At 51.8% G+C, this 26,566-nt stretch overlaps 1 protein-coding gene across 1 annotated transcript; it reads left to right on the top strand.

The window, feature by feature from the left end:
- Positions 1-4,289: 4,289 nt before the first annotated feature.
- EDN3 (endothelin 3) lies at positions 4,290-26,345 on the top strand (the record flags this gene model as incomplete). Its single annotated transcript, XM_082670843.1, has 4 exons — positions 4,290-4,341; positions 4,970-5,258; positions 21,661-21,834; positions 22,941-26,345. 4 exons carry the CDS (start codon positions 4,290-4,292, stop codon positions 23,023-23,025), a joined length of 600 nt encoding a protein of 199 aa, XP_082526969.1. The 3' UTR covers positions 23,026-26,345.
- Between the last annotated feature and the right edge of the window lie 221 nt (positions 26,346-26,566).

Below are 26,566 nucleotides of genomic sequence, written 5' to 3' on the forward strand. Positions count from 1 at the left end.
ATTGTGCTCTCATAGGTCAGAACAATGATTAAAACTCTCACCACCGGCTTGTGAATTGTATGTTTGTTTCCTTTGCATACTGCATAGCCTGGAGCCCAGGAAGACTGGTAGTGCTCCAGCCAGGATTTTTTTTCAGGTGAAAGCGACAGAATCCCGAATCAACTTTAAAAAACTAGAAACTATGAGCTTTTACAAATGAAAAGTACAGGGAGAGTGTGGATTTCAGGCCCAGTTGGATCCAGTGGCTCAAATCAGGACACAACCCAGCTTCTCCAGCTCATCTCCATTTTTAAAACTTAAATTAATTTAGAAAGGAATTTATATTACTACCACACATGCCATAAGTGCAAGATAAATATAAATTTAAATGCAGTGAAAACGATGTTACAAAGTCCTAAGTGGACCAGCAACAACAAAACCCCCCAACAATCCAATTAAAAAATGGGCATAGGCAGGGCTTCCCTGGTGGCGCAATGGTTGAGAGTCCGCCCGCCGATGCAGGGGACATGGGTTCGTGACCCGGTCCGGGAAGATCCCACATGCCGCGGAGCGGCTGGGCCCGTGAGCCATGGCCGCTGAGCCTGCGCGTCCGGAGCCTGTGCTCCGCAATGGGAGAGGCCACAACAGTGAGAGGCCGGCATACCGCAAAAAAAAAAAAGGGCATAGGGGACTTCCCTGGAAGTCCAGTGGTTAAGAATCTGCGCTTCCACTGCAGGGGCCGCAGGTTCGACCCCTGGTAGGGGAACTAAGGTCCTGCATGCCACGTGCTGTGGCAAAAAAAAAAAAAAAAAAAAAAAGATGGGCATAGGACTTGAATAAACATTTCTCCAAAGAAGACATATACAAATAGCCAATAAGCACACAAAAAGATGCTCAACATCAATAAGAATTAGAGAAATGCAAATCAAAACTACAATGAGATACCCATTAGGATGGCTACTATAAAAAAAAAAAAAAAAAAAAAAACCCAGAAGACAGCAAATGTTGGGGAGAGTACGAAAAAATTGGAACTCCTGTGCATCGTTAGTGGGAATCTAAGATGGTATAGCTACTGTGGAAAATGGTATGGTAGTTACTCAAAAAATTAAAAGTGGAATTACCTAATGACCCAGCAATTCTACCTCTGGGTATACACCCAAAAGAACTGAAAGCAGAGTCTCAAAGAGGTATTTGTACACTCATGTTCAAAGAAGCTTTATTCACGTTGGCTAAAACATGGAAGCAACCCAAGTTTCTATTAACAGATGCAGAGATAAGCAAAATGTAGTCTATCTATATGATGGAATATTATTCAGCCTTAAAAGGGAAGGAAATCCTGACACATGGATGAATGTTGAAGACATTATATTACGTGAAATAAGCCAGTCACAAAAGGACACACACCGTATGATTCCACTTACATGAGGTACTTAAGGTAGTCAAAATCAGAGACAGATTGAAGTAGAATGGTGGTTGCCAGGGGCCGGGGAGGGAAGGATGAGGAGTTAATGTCTAACGGGTATAGCACTTCAGTTTAACAAGATGAAAAGAGTTATGGAAATGGGTGTTAGTGATGGTTGCCCAACATTATGAGTGAATTTAATGCCACTGAACTGTACACTGAAAAACGGTTAAGATGGTAGATTTTACATGATACGTATGTTAGCACAACAACAACAAAAAAACGAGAAAAAATCCTAGCTAGGTTCTGTGGCCTGCTCACGGCTCTAAGCACAAAAATGTTCGATTGTTAGAACGTTAAAGACACACCCAACTGAGGAGCCTCCTGGGCGCAGTCAGAAGGACTGAAGGAGTAGAAAAGGGGGGACCTTTCTCACCTGTGCGTGGCTGCCGCTGAGTGTCATGGCAGGGACACCTCCGTCACGGTCCTCAGGTTGCTGGAAGGACCAGTTGAAATTCTCACTCTTCTGACTCTCCAGCTGACCGTACTCTCCTTCTCTCAACTAGATTAGAAGACTCTGAGGACAGGCCAGTGCCATGCTGGTATTCCGTAGCTACGCGTGCCTTGCAGGCTCATCCGGGTGGGGCAGGTTTTCGTCCAAGCTGTGGAAGGCAGCAGACTCAGAGTGGTCCAAGAGCTCTGACCTCTCCTGTGTCTGAATATACCAGGAAACTGCCCTCTACTCCTTTTCTCTTTCTAGCCGATGAGTATACCGTATTTTCTATTTCTCCAGCCATCCCCCAATCCAGGATTTTTTCATTTTGTAGGCGATGAATATTTTAAGTCCGAGGAGAGGGATGATAACAAAGCGATCCAGGTTCTAGCCCGGCAGGAGCAGAAGATGATTCTAGTCTTGGACTTTTCTAATTTCCAAAACATGCAACACAGAAAATGAGGAAGAGGCCCCTGTAGGGTATTTGTCCTGTTTGGTGACAAATGATCTTAAAAGATGTGATCTTTCCCTCTCCACACCTTGACTTAGACTCAGGGACTGGGTAGGATGGAAGGGGGCTGGAGGTGATGGAGAAGTTTAAGTCTCAGCTCAGTTCTGGGGACTCGGGTACCTTTCTAGTTACTACAGCTCTGTAACAAATTGCCCAACGCAGAGTGGGGTGCAGAACAACCATTTCTTGTGCCCATGGGTTCTTGGGTCAGAATTCAGACAGGGCACAGAGCGGGGATGGCTAGTCCTCGGTTGGAAGTCTTCAAGGCTGGGGGCTCCAGTCACCTCAAGGCTCATTCATTCACACAGTGGTTGGCATGGGCTGTTGTCTGCGAGGCCTCAGTTTCTCTCTGTGGGCTTGCTTGGCCTTCCTCCCGGCATGGTAGCTGTGTCCAGAGGACCAGGATCCCAAGGGAGAGAGCCATGTGGGTGCTGTGCCACCTTTTATGACTTTGCCTCCAAAGGCACTCATGTCACTTCTGCTGCCTTCGATTTTTTCCAAGTGGGTCATTCAGGCTGAAGGGGAGTGGGGTGGTACTCGACTGTGTCTTTTGTGGGAGGAGTGTCAAAGGACTGGTGGACATGTTCAAGTCACCACAAGTACCCTGCGACATGAGGAGTGACTCCAGGGCCTCAGACCTGTTTATCTTCCTCTGTGTGGCCTGTGACTCCCTGCCCTGCCTGGGGTTTTCAGGGAACGCCAACTCCAATCCAGTCCAAGCTGATGGGGTAGGCAGTGGCCAAGAGGGAAGTGCCCGATGCCACCTGGAGCACTGCCTCTCTTTGCATCCTTCCCTCTGGTCGGGGAACTCTGGCCAGGGAGGGGCTCTAAGGGCTTCTTGGTGTGCTCAGAGGTCAGCAGTCCAGGGCGGAGTCCATGGGAAGCATTTATTCATTCATTCTTTCATTCATCGACAAATCTTTCTTGAGTACTTCCTGTGCCCAGGCACAGTTCTCAGCAAAGGGGGTGTTTAACAAGGAAATTAACCGACCCTCTCTCCTGTGGTGCTCAGGGCAGGAGACCAGTCTCAAGTGAGCTAGGAGCGCCTCCGACAAGTGGGGTGGGAAGACCACGACTGAGAGAGGAACCTGCTTCTCACCGAAGCCACCTCCCCAGTGCAGGGGACTGTGCGGAAGTCACGGACACCCCAGGACCGCTAGCTCCACTTCTTGGTTGACTTTGTCCCTGATTGCTGCCCAAACCCTCTGAGCTCTGAGCTCCCGGGAGAGGCGGGCAGACGCTGCCTGTGCCCGTGAGTCACGAGTGTAAAGTACGCCCAGGGCCTTGGCAGGCAGGTCTGTGCAAGGGTAAGGTGTCATTAGGTGAACGGTGAGAAATGCTGCTTTCCAGAGCCCCAGAGATAAAAGATAGGATTCAGGCGCAGCCTTTTCTCTCTCCCACTGAGCTGCGGTGGGAGCTGCAGGGTCCGGGCAGCGACGCGGCGGGGTGGGCGCGTGAGCGTGAGTTCGCGCGTGTGCGTGTGTATGCGAGTGTGTGCGCGCGTGGCCTTCCGGCAGCTGTCCCGGCCCCCACCCATCGCACCCGGCCCTGTGCCTGGCCGGCTCCCCCGCGCCTGCGAGGCGACCCCCGTGCGCCCCGGGTTCAAAGGCCCTGCGCGGCAGCTCCAGCCCCTCCGGGGGGCGGGGAGGCGAGGGGGGTGGTGCGGGAAGCAGAAGAGCCGGAGCCCACAGCCGGCCAGCCCTGCGCCGGGATGGGTAGCGCGCTCTGAAGTTCGAGACCGTCGCAGCCAACTCCTGGCCGCAGCCCGGGACGGAGCCAGCCAGTGGTCGGCCTCGAAGACCGCCTAGCCGGAGGGCGAGGCCCGCCGTGCCCGGCACGAGCCCCCTTTCACGGCCACAGGCGTTCGTCCTCCGGCCCGGTGCTCCCGCGGCCGATCGGGGTTCATGGAGCTGCGGCTGTGGTTCCTTTTCGGGCTCGCAGTGACCTCTGCCGCAGGTAAGCGGGCGGGGCGGCGCGCGGCTCCTGGCGCGAGCGCACACAAAAGGACCCCGGGACGGGCGGGGCGGGGGGCGCGGGGAAGGGGGCACTGCTGGCAGAGGCCTCTGGCCCCGGCTCGCCACCCCTGCAGGCGCTCGGGGGGCGGGCTGGGGGGCAGAAGCTGAGGGCACGAACCCCCGGGGGCTCGGGAGGTTGCAGCCCACACGCAGACTGGAGACCCGGGGCCCGGGGCGGACTTTGTCGATATTTCGTGAAGTCGGGAACTTTTCCAAAAGTTTGCAAACGATTCCGAAACTGTGCAAAATGACTGCACAGTTTTCCGAAAGCCTGCACAATGCTTGCACGTTTTCAGCGGGCACAGATAGCTCGCGCGCTGCGCGGCGAGAAGAGCGCCCAAGCTTTTCACCAAGCGTGCACGCAACTTGCAAACTTTTCGGAAGCGGCGCGCCTAGCTTTGCACACTTTTCCGAACCTCGGGCGTAGCTTGGAGACTTAACAGAAAGTACCATTAGCTTGCAAACTTGGCAGAAGGTTTGGCTCCCCCTCCCCTGGGTTTTGGGGGATGGTGGGTGTCCGGGGCCTGCACCCTCGGCAACTCAGGAGCCCCTCAATCTGCCTTCTGCAGGATTGGTGCCTCGCCCCCAGCCTGGGGACGCTGGCAGGAGCGGCGAGCCCCGGGCCCCCTCTGCCGCCACATCGGAGGGGGACGCAGAGGAGACTGTGGCCACAACAGCAGTGCGCGGTCCAAGCCCCAGAAGCCCTGGGCAGGAGGAGGGACCTGGTCGGTTTGGGGAGCAGGCGGCCAAGGGGGGCCCCGTGCACCACCGAGCCCGGCGCTGTACATGTTTCACCTACAAGGACAAAGAGTGTGTCTACTATTGCCACCTGGACATCATCTGGATCAACACTCCTGAGTGAGTCAGCCCTGGGGGCGGGGGCTCCTGGGCCAGGCCCCTCTCTTCACACTCCGGGATGACCTGGTCCCATCCCAGCCTGGTCAGCCCAGAGCCCGCCTGGCACAGCCTTCAGCCCTTGCTAGGCTCTCCTGCCAGCCCAGGTCAGGTCTGCAGGTCAAGGGTGTGACCCCCATCCCCTCTGAGGGTCTGGCCCAGGAGAAACCCAACCCCAGAGTTTCTGATCCGGTGGAAGGGCGAGCCCTCCCTCTGAGTGAAATGAGCCGGCCAGAGGGATTAGACACCTGAGAAGTCCCTCTGGGAGGGAAGAAGCCCCGAAAGTTATCTCCTGCCCCAGGGGCTAAGTGGGCCTGGCCCCCCTTGCTGACCCTGCCAGCCTCCAAGGAGTTTCAGATTCCTTGAAATCAGCCCGCTCTCTAGGGAGCACAGGGGTGGGCTTGGCAGGACCTCGTGGAACCTGCCCCGTAGGGGTGAAATTCCATGGGCTCCAGGCTCCTTACCTCCTGTGGGGGCAAGCCCACGGGTCCTCCCCAGGCTGGCTTCTCCTGCCCACTGTCACCCCCTGCCCCGGACAGCTCCCCCTTGGCCCTTCCGGTCCCTAAGAACTCTCTTACTGCAGGACCGAGACAGTGACACCTGACTTAGTTGTGGGGTCTCCTTGCTGTAAAGCTCACTCTCTCCCGAGGCCGTGGGCAGCGACTCAGTTCAGGAACCCCTTCTGCAGAAACATCATCCTGCAAACTGCGAAGAGGGCTTGACCGTGCTCTGGTCACCAGCCTTTGGACTTTGCCTTCCTGGTCTCTACAGTCTGGGACTTGGACCAGATGGCTCTAGATGTCTCTAGGTATTCTTGGGGTCTCTTGGGCGTCCTGCTTGCACCTGACTAGGGGTTCTTAGCCTTCCTGGAGCCCTTGGCCCGCAAAGGCAACTTTGCCACTGTGTTTGGAGCCCCTTGATTCGGGTCTTTCAGGGGTTCCTTCATCCCGAGCCATCTAACCTCTGAGCACCCTGGGTGATATCTCGATGGGCCTCACATACCCACCTTGTTTCACTGACACCTCGAGGATGAAGTGCAAAAGAGGGTGAACCTGGGGGGCCGAATGTGTTTCAAACCAGGTCGTGAACCCTCTCAGTGCATCTGGGAGAGGTCTGGAAAGTCACCCTGTTGTCCAGCATGGCAAGCAGGGCTGGCTCCAGCGGGGAGCCTGGACACGTGCACAGGGCTCCAGGTCAGAAAGACCCTCATGGTTTAAAGCGTATTGTTGCCATCTTGAAATGCTTAATACTTTTAAAAAAAAAATCGAAGTATAGTTGACCTACAATATCGTGTTAGTTTCAGGTGTGCAGCACAGCGGTGGAAATGCTTAATACTCTTTGAAGCAAGGGCTCCACGTTTGCATTTTATCCCAGGTCCCCCAAAATGAAGCTGACCCTGATTGCAGAATTTGCCTGCCGGGCTGTGTCTGATCAGCTCCTGCACATACCGTCAGCCCACAGTAGGAAGGATGGGGCCAGGTCATAAAAGTGATGTGTGCTGGGGAGGGACCCTTGGACGGGCTGTCACTGATTGCCTTCTGTTCTCAGACAGTGATCAGGGTCACCTTCTCCTACCGTCCCCATCACCCTGACACTTGTCATTTCTGATGCTTATCTTCCTGGCATTGTCCTCTGACCAAATTAGCTTCACAGAACCCAGGACTGAGGGCAGCCTTGGTAGGAATCCCAGAGTGTGGGTCAAGAAGGAGAAAGAAGAAAGCTAAGCAAATTTGGGGCAGGGGGGCCTTTGCAGAGGAGAGGAGGGGACATTTGGAGACCACCTTAGTTCTCTGCCTGTTGCCAAGCCCTGAGCACTGGCTGCGGGAAGCGATTGTCGCAAAGCCCTGCGACCTGGTGCGAATCCTGTCTCCCAGTTCTGAGCTGTGGTGTAGGGCCCGAGATGAAGCCATGGGTCTGTGGCTTTTTCTAGCTAACTTGCTAACGTTCCCCTCACAGCTTGATTTACCTCTTCCCCTCTTCCCTGACCCTGATTCATTTTAAACACTAGGGGGAAAGGATTAAATATGGTGTTTGGGAGTTTCGTGAGCTACCCGGGGAAACAAAAAAAAATGACAATAGCCAGGCTTGAGCGTTTTGAAGTCAGACAAGCGACATAACTTTTATACGGAAGATGTTCCTGGATGGTCTTTCTCTGTCTTCCTTTCTTTTCCTCCTCCCTCCCTCCTTCCCTCTTTCTTCCCTTCCATCCAAAAATTCTCTGTTGGTATATGGACAGGTCCACTGGCAAACTTTAAAACATGTTGGATAAGATCGCGAAGTGAGGAAATGGGTTTTAGGGAACTTGGACCTTTGGAGAAATGGAAGCATCTGAAGAATGACTGGATTGAGCTAAACGGACGAGGGTAGCACACACCAAGGGCTTTTCCAGCCCCACCCCTTAGCTGTCACCCCCTCTTCTTTAGCAGACCCTCTTGCTGTCTCAAAACTTCTCCAGGGTGTGAGTTGCATCCCGTCCCCACCGCTGGCTATGCTGGGAACCCGCAGGGGTCTGGAGCCTCAGGCCTAAACAGAGAGTCTTGAACTTTGGGTGGTTTTCAGCTTCTGGTGTCTTTCCTTCTTCTGCCCTCCGGTCACATGGAGGCAGAGGCAAAAATCCGGCTGTATCTCGGAAGGATGCTTGCAAGGTTGCAGGCATTCTTGGAGAATGGTTGTTTTGGCTGCGTTTAAGGACCCAAAAGCTTCAGGAGGGATGCTGTAGTTACTGTATCTCACGTGGAAAGTGAAGGCTCGAGAGACCAGCTGCTCCCAGAGGTGTTTTCTGGGTGTGAGATCCAAGTTCTCTGGTTTCCCCACATCCTTCTGCACACTTGGTTCTTCCAGACCTGCGCTCGAATAGCACCCAGCACGTAGTAGATCCCAGTAACGCTGGTGACTTCCTGTGAGGCCCTTGTCTTTGTTGTCACTGAGGTTCTGTCTGCGGGTCTTTCTCCCACACATGAGGCGTTGCTGTCCCAGGGTGTGTGGGTGCTGCCAGAGGTCTCACATCCCTATAGACGTGTGCGGGAATGTGGATTTTCCCAGAGCTGTTGCCCATAACTTCCATTGTTTCTTCCAGAAGATCTGGGACCCCAAAGAGAAATGAACCAAGTGCATCCTGGGCACTGCCCTTCTCGCCCCTGGGGAGGCGGCGGAGATAGCAGCTCACCCACGGGACAAGGGATGCTCATGGCTCTCCTTGGCCACGTTAGGAAGCCCCGCCCCTACCCTCCCCCCAGCAGCCCCACTGTTGCCAACAAAAACAAAAACAAAACTCCACACCAGAGAAAAACACATCCCGTCTTAAGGCCATGGAAAATTTGCCGAGAATAAGATAATAAGTAGGGACAAGTAGCCCACGTGCTTACATCCCTGTGCCCTCGGGGTTGTTTTCCGTGAGAATACTTCAAAAACAGGAGTGTCCTGTGACATGGTGGGGGATTGTGTCTGTCAGGGTCTCCAGAGAGATGGAACTAATAGGACGTGTGTGTGTAGGTATCTATGTGTATATAAACACACCACACACACACACACACACACACACACACACACACACACACACACACACACACACACACACACACATGAGCTGATGTTGCACTCTTCAGTCTGAGGCATCCTGGAGGCAGAATTCCCTCCCTGCTCAGGGCACCTCCCTCCTCTCTGCCCTCTCCTTCACCTGATTGGATGAGGCCCACCCCCGTTATGAAGGGTGATCTGCTTTACTCGCCGTCTACTGATTTAAATGTGAATTGCCTCTAAAATATACCTTCCTAGCAGCATCTAGACTGGCATTTGGTCACATATCTGGGTACCATGGTCCAGCCAAGTTGGCACATAAAAAATGAACCATCACAGAGCTCTCGGTGCTAATGGTACCCCATAGCAGGGCAGTCCCTCTGCACCTGCCACTGTGCACCTGGCTGTGGAGTGAAGCCCCTCACTCTCAGATGGCCAGTGGAGTCAGCTGCAGGGCCCCCAGCAAGGAGCCCTGCTCTGTTCCTCCCCACTTTTCTCCTGAAAATTGAGGGAAATTTCCATCTGTTAAATCCCTCCAAGGACATAATGAGGGAGGCATTGTGGTGCTGTGACAGTGACCATGTTTCCAAACAAAAATCCGAGCCACATGGGCTGACAAGTAGGAATGTATTTCTGGAAAGAGCAGTGCGGGATGTTTGGAATTATGGCTGTGGTGGAAAATCTGGGCTCTGTAATCTCGTGGGAAGACTCCAGACCCAGGAGCTCTGCCCTGTGTCCTGGATGTGACTCGCTGCATGGCCTGGGGGTGGTACCACCCTCTCCCTGTGCCCCTGGGTAAGTTGCAGACATCAGTGTGGCTCTAGGATGGTGACCTAACAAGATAATCAACCTGGCCACACTGACTCAGGAATGACATGTGTCTCCCCAGAGTGAAAATAATAATAGCAAAACATTTAAATTGTATTTCAATGTATTCTACCACAAAAAGGCAACAATTCCACAGACTCATCTTTGCCTCCTGTGTTGTTCAAGAGAAATATGCCAGCACGTTTCTAAGAAGCGACTTTTTTTTTTTTTTTTTCTGTATGGGGGCCTCTCACTGTTGTGGCCTCTCCCGTTGCGGAGCACAGGCTCCGGACGCGCAGGCTCAGCGGCCATGGCTCACGGGCCCAGCCACTCCGCGGCACGTGGGATCTTCCCGGACTGGGGCACGAACCCGTGTCCCCTGCATCGGCAGGCGGACTCTCAACCACTGCGCCACCAGGGAAGCCCCAGAAGGGACATTTTAAGGTTGAGAACATCCCAGAGGAATGGATGGATCTGGTTTGCAGCCTCCCACTGATGCAGGGCAGGCTGCCCGCCCACCATGTGATTTCAGAGACCCCAATGACAGTTATGTGACCCGTGAGTCAGGACTGGGAGCATCGTTGCTGGAGATGCAGCTTTTGAGGCAGAAGGATAGTCTTTCTGAGCTACGTCATGACCATGTAGACGATGGTGATGATGGTGACAATGGTCCACACTGATGTTGACCGTGACTTCTGAGTAAAGATGTGTGAGGATGACGTGAGAAAGCGTGAGGGGCGTTCTCAGCACAGTGTCTGGACTCTAGCAGACACTCAATCCCTCAAAGACGTGACCACGCAGATAACTGTACAGCCCCTGGGGCTGCTTGACCCTTCCTGCTGCCCCACCTGCCGTATCCCAGTCTGTGACCGGAGAAGCCGATGACTAGGTAGCTCGAGTCCTGCTGAGGTCAGCTTCCTTGGACGCTCCGACTGGTCTCGCGCTGCTTCCTGCAGTAACGCTGAGGAGCCTGCCCCCGAGTACCTCAGTTTTTCCCTCCTCTATGGCCCTCGGTGTGTTGCATAAGGTTTACAGACCCTGGGAAAAGGTGTGTTTGGAGGACTGCTGATAAGTGGCTTGATAAGCGCTCTGGTGGCCAAAGGTTGTTACAGGCTTGATGAGATTTCTTTCTGCCCTTTCTGCTCCTCCTTTCTTGCGTGAGTCCTACCCACCTTGGTAAGTAACTAGAATTTGAGGCAACAGGGCATGGTGTTCTCGGAAGGTACTGCCCTGGGCTCCCTCTGCTAAATGGGGAGGTGGGTACAGTTGAAGCAGGGGAGAGGGAGGGGGTGTGGCATTTCAGGATAATTCGAATGATCTGTTTAGAACTTTTTCGTTAAACGATGAAATCTTAGGGTGAGTCCAGCAGCATAGACACAACGCTTTGCAGTCGTTTCCCAGGCACCCAGCACCGCCGGGGACCTGAGTGTGCGCCACTAGGAAGGGATCCCAGGAAATAACTACGGAATCTGTTTACAAAAGTGGTAAATAAATAAGGACACATAAGAAAAGACTGTATCAGCCGGACTAAAAGTGATCTTGAACTCAGGGTTCTGACTGATCGTGGTTTGACGCTCTGAGTTGTTTCCCTCCCGTGTAACCATCTCCCCCTTGGAAGTCTAGTAGACGTTTCCATCCCCGTTTTGAGTTTGGGTAGCGGTAGCTCAGAACATTTCACGGCAAGATGCGTCTTTCAAATTTGACGGCGTCGGGGCTAAATTTCAGAGTTTGTTGGCAAGGTCGGCTCACACAAGGTGACCTTCCGGTTGGGTTCACTTGGACTGAAAGTCCCCTTTTCTACCCCAGAGTGGCTGTGAGGAGGTGAGATATCCAGGGACAGAAATGGGTTCGTTGAAATGCAGCTGATCCTGACGGGATGAGAAAGAGGCTTGAGGCTGGAAGGCAGTTTGATTTGCCTCCAGAAAACTCGGTAGGAAGAGGTCGTGACCCTGCATGACCCTGGAGGGAGAATTTAGATTTCTGCTAGATGAAAGGGGCATTGCAGCTAGGAACTTGGCCTTAAATGTGAAGGCAGATGAAAGGCTCTGACATCTCTGGTGCGGTATATTCCTGCAAGAATTTAAAACAAAGGAAGCTGGGGAGCAAACATTGCTTTCATTAAGGGGGTCCCACGGCTGGGTCGGAACTCACAGGGCTTTGTAGCGCCAGCTCTTCATCCCGCTCCGGATTGGCAGCATCTCAGCACGTCCAGTGGGGCTGCCTGGGGCCCCTTTCCTAGCTCCAGGTAACCCCGTGCCACTGACGCTCAGCTTTGGAGCACATAACAAATAGATGAACTGTTTAAGAGGGAAATGACCCCATCTCATTCTAAGTCACGTTTCGGTGGAAACAGAGACCTCCTTAAAATGGGACACGCATGCGTGCGCACGCACGCACACACTTTCCCCCTATTTGGGATAGGAACCAATTGTATTTGGAAGGAAAATAAATCCGGGCAATGGCCACAGTGTAGATGAGCTGCCTGTCCAGACACAGTTCAGGGGGTTTCTAAAGCCCTGCTCCCCGGCTAAGTCTCCTAGGGATGGACAGCGGGCTAGGGCATCCCCTGGCCTTTCTCACGTGTCCCAGCTCAGAATCTCAGGAGAGCCAAGAGCTTTGGGAGAACTTGGCAATGTTCAGAGCCGTGGCGACACAGGTCTTCTCTTCTTTTATAGCCTCTCAGGGCTGACTTAGCAGGAGGCCTTAATAAACAGTAACACTAGAACAGGGCAGCCAGCGAACCCTGTGCCCGGCCCGGTAATTTAAAAAACAGAAACAGATTCACGCATCCGTGAGAAAGCCTCGAAGGCTGATGTGGCCGACGTGTTGTGATCCTTTGTTGCTCGGTGATGGCACGAACAGCCCACAGCTTGGGGGGCGGCCGGCAGCTTTGCCAAAAGTCAGAAGCAAGTTGGCAAGAGAGCAGAGGTGTCTGTAGCTTTTCTGGGTTTTGCTAAATCCGATTTCCGTGGGTTTCTTGCAGGGTGGAGAATAGGGTGAGACTTATGACCCACTCTTTCAGGTGCAAACTTGGAGATGTCAAAAAGCAAGATAAAACTTAACGCGATATTTTTAAAAAGTCAACATTAGTGCAAAAATCACTCGTCGTAATCGACCAAATATCGACATTTTTAATAAAGACAGGATCTGCCCCTGTGCTTGGTTCTTGTTTGGGGATAAAGCCTGTCTCTCTAGAGGGACTCAGGTCTTCTTAGTTTGAGGTCAGCAATCCAGTGATCAGAGCTGCCACAAGGATGCAAACAATTAGATTAGATTGCCATGGCGAGCATGTCTTCCTTCAGTAGGATTTTTCCATCCGTAAGATGAAGTCTCCTGAAAATTAGCAACGGTGTCTTCTCTTGCTTTCTGTGGGTTATTTAAAGGGATGTGTGATGGTGTCTGTATTTTGTTTTAATCCCTGTACAGATACCCCCCATTCTTAAAAAAATACCTGCTCCTTATTTCACCCCTTCTGTTTCCACTGCTGGGAACTATTTTGAGCCACATCTGTCTGCAGCTTTGCATAAAGTTATAATGAGGCCATGCCAGACAGACGTGGATTGCTCATGCCTACATTCGACCTGGAATTCGTTAGGGTCACTGGGGGTTGGGGAGAGAAACTCTAGCCTAACTCGTATGGACGCATTTGGGTTGTACCAGATGGAGGGGAAACCAGCTAATCTGTTGGATTCCATAGATGGCTTCATTCTCCAAATATTGCAGGCGTTTGTTGCCCTAACTTTTTTTTTTTTTTAAGCTGTCATTCTTGGAAATCCCACCCCACACACCGAACACAGAAGGATTTTTCTGCCGTTCTCCCTTGCTTTGACCACTGGTCAAATATCCTTCATTCAGAGCCCCTGTGTCTGCATTAGGGGAGGAGGATGCCGTGTCCAGGGAGCTGATGGGATGAGACAGCCTGTGGCTTTGGGGTGATTTTTAAGCTCAGTTATGTGGCGGTAGGAACGTGGGAGAGTCCTACTCTTTGGGCCAAAGCTTTCTAAATACAGTTGGTGAGATCCTGGGGATCTCTCCGCTTGGGTGGGGTGGAGACCCCACATTTCATTGTGGTTTAATTGCTGGAGAGAAGGGCTGGGCCCTGCTCTAGGGTTTGTGCTGTTCGGAGATGCTCAAGGAACAGTGAGGGCATTCGGGAATCTCTCGATGAATTTGGAGCTGGACGGACCTTCCGGAGAGGCAGTCATTTCGTTTCTCAACCCCAGAGAGAAGCCAGTCACCTAGGGCCTCTCAGGGAGCTAGTCTTCAATTTGGGCCAGAAACCTGGGTCTGTCTGCCGAGGGCAGCCTCTGGTTTTGTCTCTGAGGCCTCATCCATCCGGGCAGCCTGGTTTCTTCCTCTTGTGTCTGTGGAAGTTACTATCAAGACATGGTTCTTCCATTTCTTGTGATCTAGAGACCATATTCTCTCTAGAAGAACCGCAAAGAGGGGCCGATTGAGGACAACGATAGTGAAGTCCAGTGACTCAGCCAGGAATTCTGTACAGTTGCAGGCTGGGCACGGCCTAGAAGAAACGGCCAATTGAGACCTCCTTCCCTCCCTCCTTTCTTCACGTAGCAGACCTTTGTTACTGAGATGCTGAGGTATTATTGGGTACCCGCTCTGAGCCAGGTACTGCCTGGGCTGCCCTGGGTGCCGAGGTGAACAGGCAGAGACCAGCTGTTACCAACCCCAGGGGACAAGAAGGAAGCCACACCTGCAGCACAGGTGAGGAACGCCCCCACGCCTTCGGTCCGATTGATGGAGAGTCACTGTTCTCTTTGAAAATGTATGTAATTCTGGTAAAATTCCCCAACAACCAAGTCCTGGATAAATTCGAAAGTCGTGGGTTGGTTTTTTGGGGGGTGGGGTGGGGGGAATGTCTTAAAAAAAATTAATCTCCAGCCCACAGCACGTTGCTCGCTCTTTTGATGTTTCTAATGCTCTGGGCCATTGGCTATTTCTGAGGCTGCAGGAGGACCTTCCCCAGTGCCGGGTGGTGGAGGAGCAATCCGCCTTGGGATCCTCCCCCTTAGATGCGGGGATTTTCTGCAGAAGTGAAGCTACAAACGGTCACTTCACTTTATGTTGTTCGTGAGCATGAAGCTTGGGGCGTATCCTTCAGAACCAGAAAGCGTGTGTGTGTGCTTCTGCTCGCATAACGAGGCCAACGAGGAGATGTGTTCTGGCTGTTTTCCTTCCTGGAGGTCGGAAGGGCCCCCAGTGGTTGTCCGGCACAAGGCCTGTCCCAAGCAGACTTTCACAGGCGTTTGGTGAGTGGACAAGGAATCAAGTCACTGGAGGGTGAGCCTTGTGAGGTGGTCAGCCAAGTGTCTGGGGGCTGGGCCCTGAGCATCGTGGGGTCATCCGCTTGCTTCCACCCGCCCAAAGTGTGATCCAAACTGAACATTTCACAGTGGGCATACCTGGGAAGAAAGGATTCCAGCCAGCTCCGTTGGCTGGGTTTTGTCCTGATGCGGAACATATTCTTTTGTGCTTGTTTCCATGAAGAAAATCTCTACTTGTCCTTGTCAGCTGCAGAGACTCCGGGTCTTTCTATGAAACCCAAGAGATCATGGTTGCATCCATCCGGAGAAAGTGAGTTCCGGGGTCAGCTAGAGGTCGCTGGTCGCAAGCAACAGAAACCTAGTGTTGCTAACACAGCATAGGAGTTTCCTGGGAGGACACAGCGTGGCCCACAAACTGGGAGGGAGGGAGAAGCAGTACCAGGCTTAGAAAGGAGAGGTGCCAAGACGGGACTGGGGGTCCCAGTGGGGGCACAGTCGAACAGACAAGGCAGGATGGAGCCACCTGGCAAGTAGCACCTTCAGAGTATTTTCTGACCGTGAATTGCTTTGCTCAGGTGTCTTGGGAGGGAGAGGGTGTGATGGGCCAGCTTGGGTCACCTGTTGAGTCCTGAGGCAGGGGAAGGTGAGACTGTCAGTCGACAGTCTCTGCAGGACCTCACACAGGGAGGGAGGGATAATTCCCCAGGGGAAAGATAAGAGATTGGATTCCAGGAGACAAAAACAGCCAGCGTTGATCCCAGGCTCTAGAAAATTGTGGGCTTTTAAGTCCTTCGAGAGGGGTGCTCCTGTCTCTGAGCTGGTGTTTCCCTCTTGCCTCTATGTCTTTGTGCAAAGTGGCAGTGGGCGGGGGGGTGGTCCACTAGATGCTTGTTGAAGTGAATGGACGCTTTTATAGACCTTTGAATATTCAGCCACTTCCTGTAGTTACTTCATCCTGTCTTACTCTTAGACAGAGTTCTTAGCTAGCAGTTTTTTCTGGCTAAGGTTACAAAGACAGTGAAGCTGATCCACACTTTCTTCCTTGCCCAAGAAGATATTTTGAAGCTTGAGAGAACAAGTGAGTGGTGTCTTCTAAGGAAGGAATTTAATAAAATCTGAAATCAAGCCCTAGTTAGAAAGCATGTTGGAGTCTCGAAGTTGATTCTCTGGGGAGTGGTGGGGGGCAGTATCTAATGACTGCTGGTGCCTGGTAGCTGGGGCTGCTGCCCCTGCCTGTCTGCCTCCCCCTGGGAAACAGTTGTTCCCCTTCCTCTCGGCTGCAGGACTGGTCATCAGAGTCACGCCTTCTGTACAGTACGTCCCAAAGGCGATCCTGTCCTTGCTTTCCCTTTCAGCAGGAAAAATGTGAACCAGAGCATCAACTTCATGTTCTGACCATGAAGTGAAAATGTTCTGTTTGTTGGGGAGACACTCCCTAGAACCTAGGCTTTTTGAATTGATAATGACAGCACCTTTATTTGTAAAAATAGTAGCAGGTGCTAATTTTGTCACCCTGGCACGTGACCTGTCTGGCTTTGCTTTATGGGACAAGCCGCTAGAGCAGGGCTTGTAAACTGACATGCCCCTGAGGGCTAGACAGGTGAGAGAAGCAAGCAAAGAAGGACAGATACAGGGACTGGGGCCAAACAGAGAGCTTGAGCCAGGCTCTGACAGTATCACTCAGCTCCAGACACCTGCTGCCATGTTAGAGCGTGGGGTTGGAGCGAGTATAACTTCCAGTTATACAAGAGAAGCTGGAAGTTGTGATGTTTATATGAAATTTTCAGATTAAAGAAAAACCACCCTCTTTTGATTGGATGAAGCCCACAAAAATGCCAATTTGCTAACCCCTGTACTAGATTAAAACTGTGTGTGTACAGGGCCGCTGGTCTGTCTCGTTCACGGATGTTCACCCAGAGTCTAGTCCAGGGCCCGTACATTGAAAACCACTCCACAGGTATTTGTTGAGTGCTATTCAGCGTTGGGGGGGAGGATATGAAAACTGGGTTTTCAAGGACAATTCGATAAACTTTCCTGAGAATTTAGAATTTGGCCAGTGAAGCTCCTTTTGCTGCTTCTAGCTGACCCTTGTGAATATCTGTTTCCCTCCTTTCACTTCAGGGACTGAAGCCAATTTTCCGATCAGAGGGATGGAGATGGTTGGTTCATGTAGGAAAAGGCAACACTGAACTTAAAAACAGATTCTTAAAAGAAACATTCAACTTTCCTTATTTAAAAACTTCTTGTAGAAAGAAAGAAAGTTCTTCCAGTGTGACGATGCAGATGAGCCATGAATACAGGAGATTTGGAAGTTTAGTATTTAACATTTATGTATGACACGTGGGAGAAAATGTTAAATGGTAAATATGACTCTGGTACCACCATCACTGATCAACTAATGAATGTTCTGACCACATACACTGAGGACAATTTATTATACAAATACACACAATGCTAGACGTTGCCTATGTGAATGTGTTGGGGTGTTTTGTCTAAGAGCACTTGGACTCACCTTCTCATCTGCTTCTCTTTTGTTTGGAGCTCTGTGTTATAACTGGAACATTAACAGGTGGGAGAGCTGACTACTTTTACAAAGAATTGTGTTCTCTAAGCCCCACTGTAAAACACGGGCTAAACCACAGGTCAGATGGTGTGCTGGTCAAAGTTCTCAGCCGATTTAACTTCATTTTCCTGGTTCCATCATTAGGTGCTTCCAATTCACCGTTCAAGAAACATTCAAGAAATGATAAAGGTACCAAACCAACTAAAACACGAGTGCTTATTGGGTAGACAGTGTAGAATGATAGACCAGCCAAAAGGAAGCCTGGCAAAGAATGGCATTGCTGTGCCCTGCGACACTCTGGGTCCTTCTTACCTGTCTTTATTACTTAGGCACACATCTCAAACGCAGTCCTGGTAGATGGGGTTTTTCTGCCTGGTACAACTCACTTGAATTCCCAGACCAAAAAAGCAACAACAGCGGCCACGTTAATTCACCACTAGGAGCTCTTTGCTAAGCATTTTTCATGCAGTGCAGTGTATCATTCAGTCCGTCTGACAGCCCTTTCATAGATCAGGAAACTGTGGAGCGGGTGGAGTGCTCATCATGTAAGTGCTTTACAACATAATAATGGGATCACCAGGTAACCTTTCTCTGTGCTCTGTGTACCTTGCACATACCTGGGCATATTGGCTTGTCAGGTTTCCTTTACCTGTACTGTTTTCATACACCAGTAGCATGTGAACTCCTTAAGGCCTTTCTGCATCCTCGTCACAGTTAGACTAATACCAGGGAGATACAGGCAGACCTTGAAAATACTGTGGATTTGGTTCCAGACAGCCTCAACAAAGCGAAAAAGCAAGTCACACGAATTTTTTGGTTTCTAACGCATATTAAAGTTACGTTTACGCTATACTGCAGTCTGTTAGGTATGCAATAGCATTATGTCTAAAAAAATGTATATCCCTTAAAAAATACTTTATTGCTAAAAAATGCCAATCATCATCTGACAATGCATCTGACAATTGCCACAGAGCTTCAATTCGTAAAATCCATAATATCTGTGAAGCGCAGTAAAATGAGGTACGCCCAGATATAGTGGATGCTTGGCAGGTGTTGGAAATTCTTTGTAATGAATTTTGTGGTTGTTGAATGTTTTAGGTTGGAGAGAATCCAGCCTTATTGGACTAGTTTATCTCACAATCAACAACCAGTTGCTTAATTAATAGCCTTCATTTGCTCAGCCTTGTGCTGGGTCCACAGCAGGTGCAAAAGAAGTCGCCCTTTCTTGTACTCTTGAGGAGCTGGTGTCCACTCTTAGACCTAAAGACACCTAGGGGCTTCCCTGGTGGCACGCAGTGGTTAAGAATCCGCCTGCCAATGCAGGGGACATGGGTTCAAGCCCTGGTCCAGGAAGACCCCACATGCCACGGAGCAACTAAGCCCGTTGCGCCACAACTACCGAGCCTGCGCTCTAGAGCTCGCGAGCCACAACTACTGAGGCCCACGCGCCTAGAGCCCGTGCTCCGCAATAAGAGAAGCCAACGCAACGAGAAGCCCGCACACCTCAACGAAGAGTAGCCCCTGCTCGCCACACCTAGAGAAAGCCTGCACGCAGCAATGAAGACCCAACGTGGCCAAAAATAAATAAATAATTAATTTTAAAAATACCTATATATAGAAAAAAGAAAGACACCTGCCCTGGTCCTGTGGCGTAGAGGGTGCCTCTGACCCTCCTCTGGCCATATCTCCCACCCCATTGCAAGGAGTCTATGAGACTGAAAGCCATATACCCCTTCTTCTAGACCATGTACCAGGTAGTCACCATCCTGGACTCCCTCTACTCAGATGTCCCTGAGCCCACTTCCAGGGTCTGATACCCACGGACAGAACAGGCCTCCAGCACATCTCCCAAGGCCTACAGGGTGGTCAAGGGACAGCTGCTTGTGGGATGGGGGCGGGGTAGATGGAGCTCGGGCTGCATGTGGGATGGAGCAGGATGGAAGGTAATGTACCTTGTGCTGCCATGTTCTGACATGGAACTCCAAGGAGCCCCAGAATCCTAAAATCAAGCTCCAACTTCCAAGGTGTTTTGAAGCTGAACTGTCTTATTTAAGCACTTATCAGATTGATTTAAAAACCTTTAAATTTTTGACCTATGGGAGGTGGGCCTTCACTGGACCCGGAACTCTTGATGGGGGGTGGGCCATCTGTGGTCTGGAGCATCTGTTAAGTCCTCTGGTTCATAGATTTTGTCATCCCCCACCGGCTTCCAGATCAGCCAGCGGAGTGCACACCTTGAGCACCTGGGGCTGGGAGCAGGGGTTTCGTGCCTCCATAAGCATTCTTGGAAAGTTACAAGGGCTCATTTGCATACTAGCTCCTCCCACGAGGCTGCTGGGAAAGCGCTTAGCGGTTCTCTATTACCAAATACCATGTCGCCTTGTTTCCTCACTAGAAACACTTCGTGCGTTTGCAAAGTTGAGTGGCTCTGCGCACACAGATGCCTGATCCACTGACAGCAATTTCAAAATTGCAGGTCTTGCTGTTGATGGAAAAATGGGAGCCGTGGTTGTTATTCCTTGTGTGTAATTTTCACCAAGAAATGGGGGTGTGGGTTCAATGTCAACACCTAGAGATTTCATGTGGCCCTGTTACTGGAAATCTATACCTTTAGCCAAATCCTGCCTCACCACAATGTCTGTATTGTTTTGCAACCTCACCCCCACCCCTGTTTCCCATTCCTGAGAAAAGATGGGGTTTTAGCCAAGATTCAGCTCAGAAGGGGACTGGCCCCCGCTTGCTTTCTCCATCCTGTGAGCACAGACTGCTGAGTACTGGGCCTGCTTGGATCCAGGGAAGCCGTACAAGGCCATTTCTCAACTCACTTGGGTGGGAGGGAATGGGGAGAGGGGAAAAGAGAAAGAGGGTGGGGTTATGGGGTTATGTTCTTAGCTCCAGTGTCCTGCCCAGCAGGGAGCAGGTCCGTTCCAAGCATTAGGTCACAATGGGGCACCCCCCCCCACTTTGCCCTCACCACCCCAGAAAGGCTCCATGGCATGTGTTTCAAATTAAAGGAAATTCAATTTGATGCTATTTTGAAAACGCACAGAGAATGTCAGAGCCCCCTTTGAGGTGGATGATTGGTGAGACTCCATGGGGCTCACGGAAGCCAAGGTGGTGGATCCTGGGAACTAGCAGGAAAACCAAGACTTATTGGAAAAGTAACTTTTGGCCACATGTGTTTCCTCTAGTTACTAGTAATCTGTCCCCCAAACCCTGTTCAGTAGTGCTAATGAATTAAGCATATGCTTTTAACTTTTTCCCACTGAATTGCCTGGCAGTGGCCTCCCGTCCCTAGAGAGCAATGGTTTGGATGGACACGAGCATCAGAAACAGATGTAAACATTTATTGTCTCAAATGACACCATCACTCTCATCCCAGCTCCAACCGTAAATGAGATGGGTAAACAGTTTCATAAGAAGACTTTTCCCAAGGTCAGTTCTGTCCTCGGCTGAATCTCACAGGGCACAGAGGGTTCCCCTGACGTTTGTGGCTTTGAGGAAGCCGTGTTCGGGGGCCAGCATGTGTCTCTAATGGCCGTAATTGGATTTGTCCTATTCCAGTTAGTACAGACTGTAAACATGATGTGCGCACAGAAGAAATTCGGTGGCCAGCAGGGCGGGAGCCAGGGCCGGCCTTGGGCTGCGGGTCTGGAAGGTGTCTGACTGGTCTGGATGGCCAGGCTCAGGTGCCACTGGCTCAAGGATGAAAGCTGGGGCCAGTGTTCAGGGCAGCGGGAATGTCAATGTCAGGGGTTTGAGTGCTGGAAGGAAAACCAGAACTGCCCTGGAAGGACCCGGGCTGGGAGGCGCGCTGGCCACAGTGGGGTCTTGAAAAGACTAAAAACGCATCCACCCGGCGTCTGCGTGCTCCCTCCGCAAGAGGGCTGGCTGCTGGGAGGATGTAGAGAGGCCATCGTCCATCTCCCCCAGGGCCTCCCCATCTTTCCATCCCGGCTGCCCCAGCCCACTGCCTGGGGAGTACGGGGTAGCGGGGATGACGGATTCACTCCAGAGGTTTCCCAAGGCCCAAGGTGCAGGGGAGGGTGTGGACACCAGTTCCTGGGACAGGACTGCACCACCTGCCTCATTCATACCCAGGCCCACCATCTCGGACGCCCTCACCAGCTCCATGAGCACAGAGGCTGGGGCGGTTTGTCCAGACGTGGCCCTGACCTTTCTCTGTCCTTTGCAGACGGACTGTGCCCTATGGGCTGTCCAACTACAGAGGCAGCTTCCGGGGCAGGAGGTCGGCCGGGACCTTTCCGCGGAGCTTACAGCCGTCGAAGGGGACGCCGCGCTGCGCCTGTGCGGAGAGCGAGGACGTCGCCTGCGTGCATTTCTGCACCTGGACCCCGGCTGCCCGCGGGTACGACCCCCTCCCCGGACCCTGGCTGCCCGCGGGTATGAGCCCCCTCGCTGGCTTTCTGCATTTCCAGAGATCGGTTGCCCTGGGCCACGTGGGTGCAGCAGGGCTCTGCCTGTTCCACCCGATGCGGTCCTGCAGGCGGGGGTGGGTGAGTGTGGGGGCGGTGCGGGGGGGGGGCGCGGGCTGCGCGCAGAGGGTGCAGCAGCCCCGTGCCTTCAATGCCTTTCAAAACAAGGCCTTTAACGCACCACGGCCATGTCTGGCCTCCAGACGTATTTCTTCTGGATCGCACAGCAATTTGCCAAAATTTGAATAAGTTGCCAACACTTTAAAATTGCAGAATCACCCCCTCCTCAACAAATGCATATTTTAAGCTTCTCCAAAAGTAGCAAATGGGACCATCTGGTCTCACCAGCCCACATCCCCTCTTGGCCGGATAGGCTGGAACCAAATAAGGACCACTCAGGTTCGAGTGGGACATGCAATGTCCATTCACCTGTGTCACTCATCATCTTACTTGGTGGCCCCCCAGGCCCCTGAGTTTGAGACCCTGTAGTCTGCTCTAACTGCTGGAGAGAAGCTTGTGAGTCAGTGTGGACTTGAATAAACAAGCAGACCCTAGGTGCGACCCGTGTAGCCACTTAAGCTGGGTTTTACTACTCATGCCCCTTGCTCCTCCTTTTCTTTACTTTGGGCCAAGACGCATCAGCCCCGCCAGGCAGAGCTGCCTCTTCCAAGAGCCATCGCTGGTGGGATGGGACCTCCAGGTGCTTCCTGAGCAAGTGAGACGCACAAGCAGGGGGGCTTCCTACGCAGCAGGTGCTGTGGTAGCCAGGGGCCCAGGATCTGCTGTCCAGAAGCGCCAACCACATTTTTCTTCCTGGCTCCTTAACATCTGATGAATAACTGAGTAGTGTGGGTGGAGGCTGGACTCTGGTAGGAATCCACCCACCGTGTACTCAGCCTTCAGAAGTTGTGCCTGAGATGCGGACCTGGGGGACCGCGCTCACGTTAGCGGGAGGAGGAAATCATTCCTAACTGGGTGCTGAAGAACCAGCCGTGTGGAAATCTGGGTTGATTCATTCAGACCAGCTCTCTCCCCACAGGAATTCAAGGACGGCACAAACACCTGACAAAGAAGCAGGAAAGCAGGCTGGCGGTGCTGCCAGGGGCGTGTGTCCGAGGAGGTGAAGCTGCTTTCTGAGTCGCTGCCATATGGGGGGCACAGAGGACGTGTGGGGCGCATCTGGTCTGTGCGGGCCGACAGCGGGACACCGCGTGCGGTGGGCATCCACGGGCAATGGTGCTTTTGGTAGATTACCCCGGGGACAGAACAGCCTAAAGCTGTGGACAGCCTGCCCTGCGTCTTAGGAGCCGAGTCCTGAGCTCCTGTAGCTTTTGAGCAGTGATGTCCAGCCCTGGGTTTCACCAGGTCTGGACAAATCTCACCGATCACTGCTTCCCAGAGCCCCTGCAGGCTTATCTATCGGTGCCCATGTTGCTCCTCTGCTCCCGTAACAACTGGTGGTCTCTACAAAAAGAATCATTTCTTCTTTTCAGCAGCTGATTCTGGACAGAGGTGAATTATAGCAGCTGGGCACCAGGCCCTCCGAGTCCTCCGGTTCATTTTAGGAGTTTTTTTTTTTTTAAACCCACTTGTCTTCTTGTGTGATCCTGAGGGTTTCCTGCAGCGCAACTGGGTTTATCTGTCATTCAGTCGATCAGAAATCGTTATTACTGAGTTGCCTACACATCTGCAACGGGATGGTAATTGATGTTCATAGTAATGGCCTGGGAGGGGCGGCTTGGGGTCCTACAGGGTCTGATCAAGGGAGGATTAAACCCTGCTTAGTATCCAGGAGGCTTTCCAAATTGGTGGCAGATTGCTTTGAGCCGTCTGGAGAGGGTTCTGTCAGCATCCACAATGAAAATGCAGAGGAGAGGCAGAGACAGACCCCAGGAGAGCATGAATTAGGCCCCAGCTGGTCCCCACTTTGCCTCTTCTTCCTTTTTCTCCTCTTCCTCACCCCAAAACCAAACCATTCTCAGCAAGGGAGGGACGTGATTAAAACCACCATCTATCGTGGCATTTATTCAATTCAGCAAAGATTTGTTGAGCACCTGTGATGTGCAGGGCACCATCCTAGATGCTGGGGACACCACAGGGAATAAGGCAGAAGGTCAGCCTTCCCGGCACTTAAATAGTGGGGGAAAAAGAGAGCAAACCAATACATTAAACACAGAGTGAGGCATATGAAGGAGAGCAGGAAGCAGGCTGGGGGCAGGAAGTGTTGGGGGTGGTTGCAGCGTGGGTGGACAGGGGTGGTCTCACTGGCCAGGTGACATTGGCATAAAGAACTGGAGGAAGTGGGGAGGGGTGAGCCAGAGGGATGAGAGAGGGAAGGGGATGTCAGGCAGCGGAAGGGTAAGTGCAAAGGCCCTGTGGTAGGAATGTGCTGTGCTGGGTGTGTTCTAGGAAGGCAGCAGAGGCCAGCACAGAAAAAGCACTGGTTGCTTTTGCTGTTGGTGTTATCATTCTGTTGGATGTTCAGGAGATGAGAACGGTGGCACAGATGTCTCACTGGGGCCTGGAAAGGTGCTTCTTCTAGGTCTTTACGATGCATGTCAAGCTCCTGTAAGACGCTTTACTTGGGAAGAAAAAGTCTTTCCTTATAAGCCCGGTCCCTACTTTCTTGCAAGACTCAAGTTAGTAATCTCCAGACTGACATTCTCAGAGTGGAAGCTGCTGCCACCCTGAGCACGTGATCATCAAAGATGGGAGCAGACCGTGGGAGAGAGAACTCGCCGTGGCCGCGTCAGCAGCGATGATTGTATTCACACCTTCCCAGGTGGATGGCAGGCTCTGAAATTGCCTAGAAGCTCTGGCGAGGAGGTTCCGTTCAAAACAGGGAACGGGCTAGAGATAGGCTGGGGAGACGTCTCCTCTTTCAGCCAGCAGAGAGCTCTTCTTTTGTAACAGGCCTCTTTTTTTTTTCTCTTTTGCCTCCCTTTTCCGAGATAGGTTAAAGTTAAGGCCGGACAAAGCGAGTAGGCTTTAGACCTCCACCATCAAACGCTTGCCCGGGGAGTGGACCTCCCCGCCTCCCGGGCTCTGCCTGCCCTTTCGGGAGGCCCCTGGGGGAGGGTCCTGCAGCAGGAAGGCCTCAGTTATGGCTTCTGCTGGGTTCACATTTCCACCTCTTTGAGGACAAGAAATGAGTTTTGCCTGGGGGAGAAAACCCACTCAAAGGGTCCTCACTTAACAATACAGCCCTTCCCCAAGAATGCCCCATCCAAAGACCCCAGTTTCCCTAATGGGTAAAACGATCCCAGCTGTGCCCTGGGGCCCGACGCCCAGGGCTCCGGTTTCATGCAGGAAATTGTTTGCGGAGAGGTATGGCACGTTGCAAAGCTGCTTCTCTTGGAGAATAAGTGGACTTCAAGCTAACTCTTTGCAAATGTAAACCCTTGTCCATGTTGGAACAGATGCAGGCCCTGGCAGGAGCATGCCGACGTCTGAGCCCTCACATGGGGCAGGCATGGGGTGTGAGCCACTGAGGCCGCCGGGCGTCAACTTGAGACGCGGATCACAGCTGTACAGGTTTGATGAGTTTCAGGCTTAGAGGATTTAGACAGGCATTTTCAGCTGTGCTTGGTGCCGCTAAAAGAATGTATCTCCAAAAAAATAAATGAAAGAAAAGAAAGAAAGAAGAAACCTTGATGTTTGTGATAAGAGGAGGAAATTAACACCTGTGTTTTGAACCCCCTGGCGTGTAGCAGAGAGACCTCTGTGCCCTTCACAGGCAGATGATGAGCAGTAGACCCAGTTGCCTGGAAGCCACTGTAAAGGCACCCCCAGCTCAAGGCTATTAAGGTGATATTTGTTTTCCGGAAGAAATGTGGATCTTTGGGGGAATGGCTTGAAAGTAAGCTGCAGACACAAAGGCTTTGTAAGTTACGTAAATCTCTATTTATCTATGTAATTGGCAACAACTGGGAATCGTAACACCTGACAGTTCGCAATCTCTTTCAGCTGTGCTCTAGCGGCCACGATGAGATTGCTGAGCTTCTCAAGCTGATGCAGTGTTTAGTCATCCACGGGGATGGGGAGAGGCCGCCCCCTCCCCCGACGGCAGAGAGATAAGAGCCGGCATTTTGAGTGCCTGCCGAGGTCCTGATGTGATGGTGGATGCCGGGGTGCTAGCCTTGACCAAATGCTAAATTTTCGATGAGTATATCCTAAGCGTTACAGGTATAAAAGTGAGTGTCACAAGGAAATGGAAGGGACTGATTTGCCAGCAGGATGGGGTACAGTTTAGAGAAGCAATTATTTATTGTGAAACTGTTCTCTGTGTCAACTCCTTGTGGCGGATGTGTTCAACGCAAAGCCTCTGTACATAGAGAGATGTTCACTTGTGTTCTGAGTCCCACTCATAGTCCTTGGGGCTTGAATCACATTTTTTAAACACCTGTGCACTGTTTGTCTCTGTGGCAAGATGATATCTCAGAGAGAAATTCATTCATTGTGCTAACACAGAAAATACTGTCAAATGCATAATAAAAAAAAATCTCAAAGTTTGCTCTGATGTGGGTTTTTCTCGCTGGTGTGATATGCATGGTTACATGTCAGTTTTCCGTGGACCTCTGGAGAGGAGAGAAAAGAGTTATCGTTCGGGAAGTAGATTCATCTAAAGTCAATTATGGAGCAAGATGGATGAGGGGGGCTGCTTGA

This window comes from Grampus griseus, assembly GCF_964374135.1.
Source record: "Grampus griseus genome assembly, chromosome: 14".
Classification (NCBI taxonomy): domain Eukaryota; kingdom Metazoa; phylum Chordata; class Mammalia; order Artiodactyla; family Delphinidae; genus Grampus; species Grampus griseus.